Source organism: Ranitomeya imitator, chromosome 4, assembly GCF_032444005.1.
Source record: "Ranitomeya imitator isolate aRanImi1 chromosome 4, aRanImi1.pri, whole genome shotgun sequence".
Classification (NCBI taxonomy): Eukaryota; Metazoa; Chordata; class Amphibia; order Anura; family Dendrobatidae; genus Ranitomeya; species Ranitomeya imitator.
This window is the reverse complement of record NC_091285.1, coordinates 8,147,647-8,164,221: the sequence shown is the minus strand read 5'-3', so window position 1 is coordinate 8,164,221 and position 16,575 is coordinate 8,147,647. Positions and strand designations below refer to the sequence as shown.

At 44.7% G+C, this 16,575-nt stretch overlaps 1 protein-coding gene across 1 annotated transcript in view; it reads left to right on the top strand.

The window, feature by feature from the left end:
* Positions 1-15,640, top strand: part of GPR19 (G protein-coupled receptor 19) — an 18,410-nt gene extending 2,770 nt beyond the window's left edge. The window contains exon 2 of the mRNA XM_069762871.1: positions 13,841-15,640. Coding sequence (XP_069618972.1) covers positions 13,862-15,109 — 1,248 coding nt within the window. The 5' untranslated portion in view covers positions 13,841-13,861 and the 3' untranslated portion in view covers positions 15,110-15,640. The remainder of the gene's footprint in view (positions 1-13,840) is intronic.
* The last annotated feature ends 935 nt before the right edge of the window (positions 15,641-16,575 follow it).

The window sequence follows — 16,575 nt, the reverse complement described above, 5'->3', positions numbered from 1 at the left end:
TACTGTTCACCATAACAGTAAGTTTGAGCAGGGGTGCCCAAACTTTTACATGCCACTGTTTAGGGGTGCGGTCAGGGTACATAATGCTATATAGACTTGTTCCGCTCTCTGGTGATGCTGGAGGAGAGAATGAGGCTGAGAGATGCTGCAGATCTTGCAGTCTGTTTTGCATTAATGCATGGAATGTGCATTGAAAGTACTCTCCCCCTTGGCTTTTTACCTTTTTGTTCCATTACAACCTGTTTAAATATTTTTGTAATCCGATTTGTGTGTGATGCATCAGCACTAAATAGTCTAAGTTTGTGAAGTGAGAAAAATATAGGCATAAATTAAATTTATGGGATCAAATAACTAAAAAATCGGCATGTGGGTATGTATTTACCCCTTTTGTTGCAAGCCCCCAAACATTTCTAGGGCAAGCAGTTACCTTCATAAGTCACACGCTTAGTGAAAGGATGTCTTCCTGTGTCTCAAGTTTCCGTCAGTATATACACTTTACCTTTTCTGAAAGACAACAGACTCTGCAACACCATTAACAAGAGGTATCACCAAACAACACCATGAAGACCAAGGAGATCTCCAAACAGGGACAGAGTTGGTGAGAAGTACAAGTCCGCGTTGGGTGCAGCATAAAATCCATTATCATCAAATGGAAAGAACATGGTACCACAACAAACCTGCCAAGAGAGGGCTGCTATCCAAAACTCACAGCCCAGGAGGGCATTAATCAGAGATGCAGCACACAGACCAAATAGAACCCTGAAGGAGCTGCAGAGTTCCCAAGCAGAGACTGAAGTATCTTTCCTTACGACCACAATAATGGGCAGAAAAAAGCCTTTACTTACACTCAAATTGTAAGGCTCGTTTTGAATTTGCCAAAGACATTTGGGAGACTCCCCAGATATATGTAGGAAGGTGCTGTGGTCAGATGAGACCAAAATTGAACTTTTTGGCCACCAGGGTAAACGCTGTGTCTTGCGACAAACCAAACCGCTCATCACCCATAGAGCACTATCCTCACAGTGAAACATGGTGTCACATGTTTACCATGACAGAGAGGAGCCAGAAGACTGCAGCGTCTGATTTCTCCTACTACTGCACTTATTAAAAGCACTTCACCTTCATATTAACCAATGTAAATTTCTTTTAGCAGAGGATGGATTCAAGAGCTAAGTCATGGTACGTGGCCCTGGCATCTTCACCATCAGAAGTAATCCAGGTGAAGAGGGCGAGCTAGGGCGCCCCTAGTGTTAGGGACAGAGAAGGAAACCCTGGTCCTGGGACTCCCGACAACAGAGCCATGACACATGGTGGTTGCAGCATCTTGCTGTTGGTATGTTTTTCAGCAGCAGGGAGAGGGATAATTGTCCTAGTCGAGGGGAGGATGGACGGTGTGAAATGCAGGTATATTCTTGACCAAAACCTGTTGTAGTCTGTCAGTGATTTGAGACTGGGACGGAGGTTCACCTTCCAACAAGACCATGACCCAAAGCATTTTGCTAAAGCAACACTCGAGTGGTGTAAGGGGAAATGTGTGAATATTCTGCAGTGGCCGAGTCACAGTCCCGACCTTAATCCAATGGTGAATCTGTGGTCAAACGTGAAGTTCGCTCTTTACCAGAGGAAACATCTATCGTGAAGGAGCTGGGGCAGTTTTACCTTGAGGAATGGGCAAAAATCCCAGTGGCCAGATGTGGAAAACCCATAGAGACTTATGCAAAGCGACTGCAGCTGTAATTGCTGCAAAAGGAGGCTCTACAAAGTACCGACTTTAGGGGGCGAATAGTTATGCACACTGAAGGTTTCAGATATTTTGTCCTATTTTTTGTTTGCTTCACAATAGAAAGAAAAACAAATGTTCACAGTTGTAGGCATGTTCTTTACAGGAACTGATGCAAAGCCTCAAAAAACAGTGAAAGTCCCAAGTTGTCAGGTGGCAAAACGCCCAAAATGCCAAGGGGGTGAGTACTTTCACACTCACTGTAGAATGCCTTGAAAAAGTCCTCATACCCCATGAACATTTCCACAGTGTTTCACATTATACCCGCGAATCTAATTTTGGGATTTTGTGTGATATACATTGAGGAGCCAAAGGGTAACATTGTTTTGAACTTTTGACTTTCAGGCTCCATATCTTACCATCAACTACAGCTTTGGACGTGTGACTACCTTCATTTTATAGACTGGTTATTGCAGACATAAATTTGACTTGCAATTATTTAGCATATGATTAGTTATGCAGATTCTTATGTCACTGCATTGTTAATGTTTTACTCCTGGTGGTGGAAAAATCTTTTTCTTCCTGTATATTACAAAATACAACCCGTCCTCACAATCCCTAATAGCTCAGTATGTTATTAGGCTGATTCCCAAGTGAAAGGTTACTGGTTCGAATTGAGGAGCAGCCATGAAGACGATTTCCCAAGGAAAGAGAAACCGTATCATTCAGCTCATCGATGGCCGTCTCTTAACCAATAAAGTTGCCAAACTGCATCTTTTGACATGGCAATTGGGCTCCCATATATTGGCCAATCTATGCGCTAAGTAGTTTCTTTTTTACTGTATTTTTCATAGCAATTTTGCAGATGAATATTTCATATATACATTATATAGCGCTTTTTTCCTTATTTCCCCCCCCCCCACATTTTCCCTGGCAGTAATGCAGTTTCAATGTTCTAGAGCAGGGGTCCCCAACTCCAGTCCTCAAGGCCCACCAACAAGTCATGTTTTCAGGATTTCCTTTGCATTGCACAGGTGATGCAATTATTACCTGGGCAAGACTAAGGAAATCCTGAAAACATGACATGTTGGTGGGCCTTGAGGACTGGAGTTGGGGACCCCTGTTCTAGAGTAATCATTCTTGGTAAATCATGGTGCAACCTTTGTTTTTCAATGCATCATATGAGCACCATGACAGTTGAAAGGATGCGAAATAAAGTCCATCCATCCATTCAGGAGCCAAGAGGTGGACATCTAGACCAAATATCGGAGTCAACAAGTTGGCTCATGACAAGGTCTATCCATTTTGGCATGAAAGACACGGCAGTGGAGGTGGCTCGTATGCTTCATAAAAGTGGGATCTCAGACGTCCATGCCAGCATTGAGTGACTCACATTACACAAGTCTGGAATAGTAGCCCAAAAAATGGTGAAGAAGCCTCAACTTCAATATTGTCATAAGAAATGTTAGCTCGAGTTTGCAAAAAAAGTACTAAAAAGTGGACAGTAGAAGATTCTCATTGCTCCAATTCACACTTTTACAAACATCAATAGACTAGACTTTGACGGATGCAAATGGGTCTTGAAAAAATAAGGAAAAACGTGGCTAATGGATTGAGAAATTGAAGGAGCTTTCCAGATCGGTCTAGAAACCCTGATGATATCGGGTTGTTTCACAGCCAAAGGCATTGGATACTTGACTAGGATCAATGGTGGTCTCGATGCGGAGCTATATGTGAGTATCCTACAAGACGAGTTACTTCGTACAATCGAGTACTATGGGCATGAAAAGAACGACTTAGTGTTTCAGCAGGACAATGACCCAAAGCATACGTCAAGATTGGAGAACAAATGGTTTAATAACAATGAAGTAGAGGTGTTGCATTGGCCCCACAGTCTCCAGACCTCAACTCAATCGAACACTTGTGGGTAGAGTTGAAGAAAAATCTGTATACATAGTGAGTCGACCAGTATGCAGCAACCTTGGGAATGTATAGAGACCTGGGATCCGATTTCGGTCGACACCTGATTAAATCTGATCGAGAGCAGGCCCAGAAGGATTCAGGCATTGTTGAAAGCCAAAAGTAGATTTTCAAAATACTAACAAAATTAATAAAAATTTAAATGAAGATTTTTAGGAGCAAAATAGTAACAATACAGTGACACGACAACCATCTCCATAGCTAATCATATGCTAAATAGTTGCAAGTCAAATTTATGTAGGAGATAAAATGTCTATAAAATGATGGTAGTCTCATGTTGGAAAATGTCATGGATGGTGAGATATGGAGCCTGAAAGTCAAAAGTTCAAAACATCGTTACCCTTTTGCTCATCACTGTAACACAAAGTAGCAAATATTTAAGTGTAAAGGAAATTATGAGGTTTTCAAATTATTTTAATACTAGATGGTGGCCCGATTCTAAGGGTATGTTCACACGTTCAGGATTTCCATCCTTTTTTTTTCAGGACAGTTTTTTTAAAAACTGCAGCTCTTGGCAGAAAACGCAGGTCCTTTTTTTGGTCCTTTTTTGATGCGTTTTTGATGCGTTTTTTGAGGCGTTTTTTGATCCTTTTTTTATGCAGTTTTCTATGCAGAGACTGTGTGTTTCCTGGGAAGCTTTTTAGGGCTAAAATGGCTGAAAATACCCTAACCCTACCCCTAACCCTACCCCTAACCCTACCCCTACCCCTACCCCTAGCCCTAACCCTACCCCTAACCCTAACCCTACCCCTACCCCTATTCTAACCTTAGTGAAAAAAAAAAAAAAAAATTCTTAATTTTTTTAATTGTCCCTACCAATGGGGGTGACAAAGTGGGGGGGGGGGTGTCATTTACTATTTTTTTTATTTTGATCACTGAGGTTATATCTCAGTGATCAAAATGCACTTTGGAGCGAATCTGCCGGCCGACAGATTCGGCGGGCGCACTACGCATGCGCCCGCCATTTTGCAAGATGGCGGCGCCCAGGGAGAAGACGGCCGGACGGACACCGGTACGCCGGGTAAGTATAAGGGGGGGAGATTAGGGCACGGGGGGGGCATCGGAGCACTGGGGGGGGGGCATCGGAGCACGGGGGGGGGGGCATCGGAGCACGGGGGGGCAGCCACACTCCGCCCACGCACTTCCGCCCGCTCCCCCGCACTTCCTGCTGCAGCGGTTCTGCACATCAAATCGCAGTAAAACCCGCAGATATATTTTTGATCTGCGGGTTTTACTGCGATTTTGACCTCACAATGGAGGTCTATGGGTGCAGAACCGCTGCGGTTCAGGAAAAAGAATTGACATGCTCCTTCTTTTTTCCCGCAGCTATTCTGCGCGGCTTTTTACACGAAATTCCGGATCATGTGCACAGCAGTGACTGTTTTCCATAGGGTTACATTGTTATGTACCCTGCATGGAAAACAGCTGCGGAACCGCAGCGGCAATACCGCTGCGGTTCCGCAGTAAAAAACGCACTGTGTGAACATGGCCTTAAGGTACCTTCACACTAAACGACACTGCAGCGATCCAGACAACGATCCGGATCGCTGCAGCGTCGCTGTTTGGTCGCTGGAGAGCTGTCACACAGACAGCTCTCCAGCGACCAACGATGCCGGTAACCAGGGTAAACATCGGGTTACTAAGCGCAGGGCCGCGCTTAGTAACCCGATGTTTACCCTGGTTACCAGCGAAGACATCGCTGAATCGGTGTCACACACGCCGATTCAGCGATGTCAGCGGGAGAGCCAGCGACCAAAGAAAGTGCTGGCCCTCTAGCCCCGACCAACGACATCACAGCAGGATTCTGATCGCTGCTGCGTGTCAAACTAAACGATATCGCTAGCGAGGACACTGCAACGTCACGGATCGCTAGCGATATCGTTTAGTGTGAAGGTACCTTAACACATCGGGTATTCTAGAATATGCATGTCCACGTAGTATATTGCCCAGCGACGTAGTATATTGCCCAGCCACGTAGTATATTGCCCAGCCACGTAGTATATTGCCCAGCCACGTAGTATATTGCCCAGTTACATAGTATATTGCCCAGTCACGTAGTATATTGGCCAGTCACGCAGTATATTGCCCAGCCATGTAGTATATTGCCCAGCTACGTAGTATATTGCCCAGCCACGTAGTCTATTGCCCAGCCACGTAGTCTGTTGTCCAGCCACGTAGTATATTGCCCAGCCACGTAGTATATTGCCCAGTTACGTAGTATATTGCCCAGCCACGTAGTCTATTGCCCAGCCACGTAGTATATTGCCCAGTTACGTAGTATATTGGCCAGTCACGCAGTATATTGCCCAGTCACGTAGTATATTGGCCAGTCACGTAGTATATTGGCCAGTCACGTAGTATATTGGCCAGTCACGTAGTATATTGGCCAGTCACGTAGTATATTGGCCAGTCACGTAGTATATTGGCCAGTCACGCAGTATATTGCCCAGCCATGTAGTATATTGCCCAGCTACGTAGTATATTGCCCAGCCACGTAGTCTATTGCCCAGCCACGTAGTCTGTTGTCCAGCCACGTAGTATATTGCCCAGCCACGTAGTATATTGCCCAGTTACGTAGTATATTGCCCAGCCACGTAGTCTATTGCCCAGCCACGTAGTATATTGCCCAGTTACGTAGTATATTGGCCAGTCACGTAGTATATTGGCCAGTCACGCAGTATATTGCCCAGTCACGTAGTATATTGGCCAGTCACGTAGTATATTGGCCAGTCACGTAGTATATTGGCCAGTCACGTAGTATATTGGCCAGTCACGTAGTATATTGCCCAGCCACGTAGTATATTGCCCAGTCACGTAGTATATTGCCCAGTCACGTAGTATATTGTCCAGCCACGTAGTATATTGTCCAGCCACGTAGTATATTGTCCAGCCACGTAGTATATTGCCCAGCCACGTAGTATATTGCCCAGTCACGTAGTATATTGCTGCATAGGCAGCATCAATAGTCAAAAGTTGGGGACACACAGGGTTAATAGCAGCAGTTACGGAGTGCGTTACCCGCGGCATAACGCGGTCCATTACCGCCGGCATTAACCCTGTGTGAGCGGTGACTGGAGGGGAGTATGCGGGCTTCGGGCACTGACTCAACCAATCAGCAACTTGGATTTCCATGACAGACAGAGGCCGCGACCAATGAATATCCGTGACAGAAGGACAGACAGAAAGACGGAAGTGACCCTTAGACAATTATATATATATTATATATTGAACCACCGTACAACGTGCCCTACCCTCTCCTAGTGTTTCACCACCCATCCCCTGCAGACTGTGAGCCCTCGCGGGCAGGGTCCTCCCTCCTTATGTACCTGGGTGCCTTATTTGCTCATGTTTAATGTATTTGTCTATATTTGCCCCGTATTCACATGTAAAGCGCCATGGAATAAATGGCGCTATAAAAATGTATAATAATAATATAGTAGATAAATCTGACAATTGTGATATTAATTTTTATTCTTTCCCCCCTGTAGTCTGATACCCCTAAATAAAATCCTGAGTGACCAATCGTCTCCAGAAGTCACATAGTTGGCACATTGTGTTCTCCTGTGTGTGATTTCTTCTTAGTATAACTACAGCTGTTCTTTGAAGGCCTCAGAGGTTTGCGTGAGGACATTAGGGATGAAGCAGCATTATGAAAACTAAGGATCCCACCAGACAGGTCGGGAAGTTAAATTCAAATGCACCTCACAACTGTCAGATTTATATTTTTAAAATGTATGCTGAAAAAAATCCAGCACTCCAAAATCAATTTTTTTTTTTGAAATTTATTGTGTACAAACCAGAGTATTGCCAAATATCAGGGTGGATACACGGATCCAAGGAGTCTACACAGCAGGCTAGGAGGCATGTGGAACGACGAGGACTTGAAAAACTGGCTGTGCTTGGCGTCAGACAACTTGCAATGTAGGACACGCTGTGTGGAAACACGGGGGTCAGAGGGTGCTGTCGTCTGCTGGCCCGAGACCCCATGAACAAGAGCTCATCCCACTAAACGCCCGCTCTCCTTTCCCCTTGGGCATAATACTACTCAGACAACACAGGGTGAGGGTAAAACAGTGTGGCAATACTTTATTGAACCACCAACAGACAATAACATGTAGAACATTCCCAGCAAAATACCCAAGATGGTACAAAATGAGTTTCAGCCTTCCGCTGACTTGCCAGGATTAGGGCAGCTGTGACTTTGGGGCTTACAGGGGTGACTACCCCACTAGTGGCATCCCGCTTTTGGCGGGCACCCACAGAGACAAGGTAAAGGCAAGCTTAGGAAGCTGACAGTCCATTGAAGCACGTGGCCAGGTGACCACAGGATTACAACCTGGCTTTTCACAATGTCTATGGGGTCTGGTGACCGGTGGGTCACAACCTTGCTTCCCCAAGCGTATTCATGAGTTCAGTGATGGTCAATGGATCAGATCTGTATTCTTAGAGCTAAGACTGCGGACCTTTAGGGTGGCATCCTCTTGAATGTCAAATCCGTGTCCCTTTTGATGAAGCCACAGTGTCCTGAGAGCTGTTCTGTAGAGTTTCTCTGGAAACAGAGGCAAATCCCCCTTTTACAATTCACAGCTCTTATTCAAGCATTTTTCCACAGGATGTCACACTGTGACTGTACGTGAGAAAGGGAAATGGGCCCTTCACTGTCCCTTGGGATGGGGCTCTAATTATCTCTGTTCCCAAAGGTACCTCTGAAGGTGAGGAGGTTTGTGCCTTGTTCCTCACTGTTCTCCTGTTATGTCCTAAGCTGTCCCCATCCATCCCCCAGGAGGCCCAGTACAGAATTGCTAGTGTATCAACACATAAGACAAACAGGGATGACAGAAAAACCACTAAGATACATAATCACTCACGAAAGGCAGAGAGGTTTATAGGGAAGGGGAGGAATGTACAAACCAAATAGGAATAGGACAGGGAGAAAAGCGTACACCCCAAAACAGCAGAACAACAATCTCCAGCATTAACAAACAATCTCCAACTCAGCACAGCAACTCCAGGGAACCAGGAATTGGAACTTTCACTGTCCAGGAAGAGAAAGCCTGGCAGCTGAGAGCTGCATGTTTCTAACCAGCGTAGAAAGTGTTGTTGACCTTGTGCTAGCAGGATTTATACTTATCTATCCTGACACTATTGTGGATATTCTACATGTATTTCCTTGCTTTACAAAATGAAGTCTGTTTGTGTGTGCGAGATAACGGAGGTTTTATGAATGCCTTTGTCTAAGGACTTTTAGACATAACTGAGAAACGAAACCTAAGGAGAAGAAACACAAACTCTTCATCTGGGTGTATACAGTATTACCTTTAGCCAATGAGATGAATGTATGCTAATGCCAGCACATATTTAGAAATAAGCTGAGCCAATGATATTGCTACCATGTATGACTATTAAATACCTATATAAGATGATGTCATGATGTAATAAAGAGAGATCTGCTTTGATGCTCAATGTATCGGCGTGGCTCTTCCTTACACGCATTTTGAATTTTACAATTTAATTTGGAACAGGCACAATGTCTCAGAACGTCCCACATTATGTGGCTACGGCAACCTACTTAGCGTTAAAGGAAACAAAATCAGTTTAATATGGGACACGAAACACACAGGCTAAATGGATGACCTGTGATAAACAATATGAAATGACTTTATAACTCCAGATCTCCAAGGTGGAAGTGACACACTCGTGGCACAGGATTGGGGGAAGGTGGCAGAAGCTTAACTTTCAATGTTCAATGGATATTAGCTAATCCTTCACTACATGGCCTGGTACAATGGGTAATCAACAAATTAGCAAACATTGTTTAATGACCCCGCGTCCCTGTCTTCCAAGTATAGCAACACAATAACTTGTAGGAGCTGATATAAGAAGTAAGCAGCAGCCATTCAGCAAGTCACAAACTTTTTTTCAACCTACAAGAAGAGTCAACATTCAGATTCATCTGACAACAGTTTGTTTCTTGACTTACCGAAGAAAAGCACATACATTCATTAGTCAACGTTCAGACAATAGCCTATGTTTCCTGGCCTACTGAAAATAGACTTCTGGCATACTTAAGATTAAATGCTGTCATCAAACGCTGGAAGCCACAGAACCAAGAGGGCAAATGTAGGAAATGACAGGTCTCTTGGGCCCCTGACAGATTGCAGCAAGGGTATGTCCGCCCCTCCCCAAAAGGGAATTAAAGGGAATCTGTCACATTTGACCTATCTAAACTATTAATGCGGACATACAGGCTATAAACTGCTGAAAACAGTCCTCCCTGTGTGTCTCATATCAGATGTGTTTTTGCTGAGAAATCTTTTATCACTTTATATAAGTGACCTCCTCCAGGCTTCGGGGCAGATGGTGCCTGGAGATAAATCTGCCCCCAGAGCTTATTTTTCATATAAGAGGGTGTTACCAGTGTGATGTGACCTGGTTACCACTGTTACCAGTGTGATGTGACCTGGTTACCAGTGTGATGTGACCTGGTTACCAGTGTTACCAGTGTGATGTGACCTGGTTACCAGTGTGATGTGACCTGGTTACCAGTGTTACCAGTGTGATGGGACCTGGTTACCACTGTTACCAGTGTGATGTGACCTGGTTACCAATGTTACCAGTGTGATGTGACCTGGTTACCAATGTTACCAGTGTGATGTGACCTGGTTACCACTGTCACCAGTGTGATGTGACCTGGTTACCAGTGTGATGTGACCTGGTTACCAGTGTTACCAGTGTGATGTGACCTGGTTACCAGTGTTACCAGTGTGATGTGACCTGGTTACCAGTGTGATGTGACCTGGTTACCACTGTTACCAGTGTGATGTGACCTGGTTACCAGTGTTACCAGTGTGATGTGACCTGGTTACCAGTGTGATGTGACCTGGTTACCACTGTTACCAGTGTGATGTGACCTGGTTACCACTGTCACCAGTGTGATGTGACCTGGTTACCAGTGTTACCAGTGTGATGTGTAATGGCCGCTCTCTGCTCTCCTGATAACTGACACAGCTTGCAGGTTCCTCTCCGCTTCAGCTTCCAGTTCACAGACAGACAGGGCTGCAATATTGTTGCAATACAGCAGAGCTGAGAGAGGAGCAAACATGTTTTCAGGAAGACAAATTTCATTTTTTCCTGTTCCGTGTTGGTTACTTGTCTCACATTGGGAATGACTCCTTCATGTAAAATAAGCTCTGGGGGCAGAGTTATCTCCAGGAACCCTCCGCCCCGGAGCCTGGAAGAGGTCACTTATATAAAGTGATAAAAGACGATTTCTCAGCAATAACACAGCAGTCTATAACCTCTATGGCCATATTAATAGATAGATCAAATGTGGTGACAGATTCTTTTTAAGATTGCCATTCAATCTTCTGTTATAGAATTTCAAGGCCTTTTTTCGCATTCACTTCCTCCACAGGTTCTCAGACTGTGAACTCCGAGTTATCCAAATCTTCATTGTTCCACGTGCCTCCCAGCCTGTTGTGTTGACTCCTTAGATCCGTGTATCCACCCTGACCTGTGACTTTGTGGATCCACCTCTCTAGTGCATGTTTGTGAAAGGTCTGGGTGACCGAAATGTCACAGGTTTGCACAATACTGGATTGAACACAATAAATGAAAGATTTGCTTTGATTTTGGAGTGCCGGATTCTTTTCTGCATATGCTCTGGTATTGGACCTTATCGGAGCACCCTTCTGTCCTTGATGTGCCGTAGTCACCTATCGTATAGATTTTTTAAAAAAAATAGAAAACCATGAATAGTTTCCTTTACATGCCACAAATGCTTGATACTTTGTATTTGCAGCACATAGAATACATTTCAGTTTGTGGGTGTAACGTGTAAAAAACGTCACTGGGTGTGAATATTTTTTTGAGGCACTGTAAGTGTAAAGAATGACAGGACAGAGCTGCGGACTACAAGTACATGCCCCCATAGCCTGAGAAGTCGTGTTCGTTACATTGTATCCCGTCTGGACAATCTTTCTCCTGGACTGATTGCTGCAATGTATCTTGTTTAGGCTTCATACAAGACAGGATTTCATTCTTACTCACTGACAGGAAGCAGAGATTTTATTAATAATGAGGAATTAAAACAGCAGGTATTTTTAAAAAAAAAGTTGCTGGACTTTTTCTTTTAACAATAATGAAACCACAATTCTAACATTGTCATTTTCTAGTCATCTTTAATAAAATAATTAAGCAACTTTGCAAACAGACTTGATGAAAAATCTCTTCCCATCCTGGGTACACAGCTCTTATGCCGGACTATGTGTTTTCACGGTTGCATATCTTGCAGATATGTTTTATTTTATTTCCTCACCCTCTGCCCTCCTTTTTTGTTTTTGTTTACAAAGAAGAGGATATTGATGTAGATTGTTACAAAAAAAGGTGTAATGTTTAGTCTGTAACCATGGAAATGCAAAGAAGCTGCATACACAAAACAGTAAAACATATTTTCATCAAGTCTATATACAAAGTTGCCTCATTTTTCTCGGACTTTGGTGGTGGGCTGGTAGGAGGAGGTAGAGCGATCAGTTTTTATATTGATTAATTTGTGGCTGTGTGGTCACGCCGGTCATTTCATGGGAGTAAAAGGGATAATACAAGTAATGAACTTGAGGTGTGTAAGGCTACTTTCACACTGGCGTTTTTTGCCAGATGTCGCAATGCGTCGTTTATGGCAAAAAACGCATCCTGCAAAGTTGTTTGCAGGATGCGTTTTTGCCCCATAGATGAACATTAGCGATGCATTGCGACGCTTTGCCACACGTCGCAACTGTCGTGCGACGGTTGCGCCGTGTTGTGGCGGACCGCTGGGAGCAAAAAACGTTAAATGTAACATTTTTTGCTCCTGACGGACCGCTTTTTCCGACCGCGCATGCGCGGCCGGAACTCCGCCCCCACCTCCCCGCACCTCACAATGGGGCAGCGGATGCGCCGGAGAAATGCATCCGCTGCACCCGTTGTGCGGCGCTAACAACGCTAGCGTCGGAATCCGACGCTAGTGTGAAAGTAGCCAAAGGAGTCACGTAGTTTGTAGCACAGGGGCTGACCTATTGGGGTAACCTGTGTAGCCACAGAGGAGCCCCAAAGGCCAGGGGAACGCTACCACCTTCAGAGCAGGTGATGGGCTTTTGAACCGCACAGGAGCCCTCTTCTGTGTCTGCCCCAGGTTGTAGGGTCATGCTAGTGACATGAAAGGGGTAAATTTGTAAGGTGGAGATTATGGCGGTTTAACAAATTCATCCCTATCCTTCCTGCTCCCTCCTCGCCATCCATACAGTCTCCAAGGTCGCATAATGGCCATGGCTCTCCGCAGCATACAGGCTGCGCCATGGTAACTGGGACGTCAGAGATGCTGATCGCACGGCCAGAGACCAGGGCGTCTCCTCCCTGCATTGAGCAAAGCACTACATGGGGCGAAAAGTGTCCGATCAGGATCTGGTTGTGTCCCTGACGACTCCTGTCTCTTCCCTTGTGAATACTGGTCCATGCTTTGTTCCTGTCTTCTCCACAAGTCTGGTCTGTGTATCCTCCAGTGTGGTCTCGTGCTCCATTACTGCCCTTTACGCATGACTACGCATTTTAGGCCGACATGTGACTCAGGGACTGTTCACTGGGGCTTCTGGATTTTAGGGATTTTATTTAAGTGAAGGTGAGTCTCTGGGTAAGGAAAAGTTCTGCAACTTTCTAATAGACTTTTCTCTGCTTGCTGCCTAAAACCTGTAGATACAAAATACTACTCACAGAGTTCAGACTCCCGCCGATAATAGTGATGGTATATGCTAGCGATGTATGGGATTAGTGTCCTGGTTCAGCTTGTCGCTCTGGCGTTACATTACACTGACCCTTTTACTTTTTTCTGTTTTCTCCTTTTTTTTCACCCTGAACCTCAATATTATAAACCATCTTGTAATTTCCTCTGTCCACCTCCTGACTACCCACCTCTGTGTCAATCATCTGTTTTTCTAACCCTTTATTATGCCACTGGCTTATGTCTGCCTCCTGTGAATATTCCTCCCACCCATGTCCCCTTGACCCTCTCACTAATACCTGTCCATCGACCTTATCTTTCCATTCATCTCTCATCTCCCAATCCCCATCTTGGTGCCATCCATCTCCTCTCCTTCTGCATTTTCTCAGGACTCTTCAACCGCAGCAAAGATGGTGTTTGCCCATGGTATGGATGCCCAGAGGCCTCGTCTCATCCCACCCACCATCCTTTACCCCATGCCAAATAACAGTTTGACTACCTGTTCGATGTCAGCTGGAGAACCATGGATGCCAGGACTTTTCAGACACAAACCTCCGGAGCAGCGGAACAGCACTGGCCCGGACCCGTTTCTGTTTCCCGGTGAGATTGCCGCAGCTGGGTTGATCTTCGGGCTTATCTGGATCCCCTCGGTGTTCGGCAACGCTTTGGTTTGTCTGGTCATTCATCGGAGCCGTCGGACTCAGTCTACAACTAATTACTTTGTGGTCTCTTTGGCATGTGCGGACTTGTTGCTCAGCCTTGGTAGTGCCCCGTTCACTCTGTTACAAATCACCTCTGGCCGCTGGGCACTGGGCAGCGCCATGTGTAAATTTGCACGTTATTTCCACTACCTTACCCCTGGAGTACAAATTTACGTGCTTTTATCCATCTGCCTTGATCGTTTTTACACCATCTTGTACCCTCTGAGCTTTAAGGTCTCCAGGGAAAAAGCCAAAAGGATGATCGTGGCATCGTGGCTCTTCGATGCCGCCTTTGTTTCTCCAGCGTTCTTCTTTTACGATGTCGTGGACGGTCACTGCAACTTTTTCCCGCCTCCGTCCTGGGATGGGGCGGTGTATGGTGTGGCCCATCTTCTTGTGGGCTTCCTGGTGCCCTCTGCTCTCATCCTCCTTTTTTACCAGAAAGTAGTGAAATATATTTGGCGCATTGGCACTGACAGACTGAGTGTCAGGCGCACCATGAACATTGTGCCCAGAACTAAAGTGAAAACCATCAAGATGTTCTTGATGTTAAATACAATATTCCTGGTATCATGGATGCCCTTCTACGTGGTGCAGCTGTGGCACCCAGATGAGAGTGACCAGCGTCAGTGCTGCCTCGCCTACCTGGCAGTCTCTTGGCTTTCCTTTGGATCCTCGGCTGCCAAGCCAACATTGTACTCGGTATACAATGCCAACTTCCGACGTGGCATGAAAGAGACCTTCTGTATGTCATCCATGAAGTGCTATCGGAGCAACGCCTACACCATCACCACCAGCTCCCGCATGGCTAAAAGGAACTACGTTGGCATTTGTGAAATGCCAATCCCGGGCAAAACGGCCGTCAAGGAGTCCGTTTATGACTCATTTGACCGGGAAGCTAAAGAGAAAAAATTGGCTTGGCCCATCGATTCCAACCCTCCGAACACATTTGTGTGATCATCCATTAGATACACGTACTTATCACGATACCAATACATGGCCCGCCGGTACAAAGACAGGAGCCTCCTGGCGGATCATCGACTGCAAGACTTACTGGGTTATATTTTGTAAAAAAAAAAAAAAAAAAATAGTATTTTAATTGAAGCAATATTTATTTTGTGAAATTGAAATATAAAACCATAAAAATTATGTAAGAATGAAAAAAAACAAACAAAAAAAACAACCAAAAGCTAAGAAAATGGTTTTGTAAATAAAATATATGAGCAAGTTCAGAAAATAAGAATCTCCGAAATATCCACGTCAGGTCTGGTCTGTCACATTGTAGTCTGGTTCCACTGTAACATTATTTTCTCTTTTTTTTGTCCCATGAATTTGGATTGGAGGCCACAGTGTATATTGTTGTCTATATGACCTGAGCCTCAGTGAGGGGCTCCATGACCGTGCTCAGACCCTCCTGTTCCTTGTCTCGTTCGATAATCACTTGTTTACAAAAAGGGCTAAATTTCAATAAAATGTCCCTGAACCGCTCGACTGATGCCTGCCCTGATTTCATTTTTGTATTATTATTTTATCAATTTTTAAAAATCCTTTTTGGACTGTTTTTTTTTTTTTGTAAATGAACAGAATTATCAAGACTCTTTCTGACTACGGCTATGTATCATTTAAAGGGAATCCGTCAGAAAGTTTGTGTTGTATTCCGAGAGCAGCATGATGTAGTAGCAGCGACTCTGATTTCAGCGATGTGTCACTTGATGGGATTTGTTTTGCTCTTTTTATAAAATATGTGATTTACTGACAGAAAGTTATCACTGCAGGACCAGATGTCCCGTGGCTCCTGGCCCCCAAAGCATATACATTGTACACAGAAATCTGCCAATCAGAAGTGAGGGCGGGGTAATACACATAAATCTGCCAATCAGGGGTGTGGGCGTGTTTATACACAGCTCCACATTCTGAGCTCTGCTAGATTTGTATCAGAGAACACAACGATTCCATCGCACCACTACAGTAAGTGATACATCACCGGAATCGGGGTCTCTGCTCCAACCTCATGCTGCTGTCAGATTACACAGTAAAAACCTGCTGACAGAATCCCTTTAAGGCAGCCCTTTATTGCCATAATTATCAGGCCACGTGCACACAAGTGTATCTTCGGTCCAAGTCCTGTCCGTGAAAGTAAATAACCCTGACGTCACTGAGGCAGCATTAGGAGCAATATGCAACGGGGCTGTTCAGATTACAGACCAAATATCCGTGTGAAAGATCACAGCACGCATCGGTCTCTTCTGTATTTCGGAGGACACTTGCATTGAAGTCTATGAGTGTGCAAAAGGAATTGGATCCCATACGAATCATCTGTATAACATCTGGTTTTAACAGATACATTTCCATTACTAACATAAACTATTCGATTTTTTTTTTAACCTCTTCACCACCTAATGTTTTTGTTTTTTGCTCCCCTT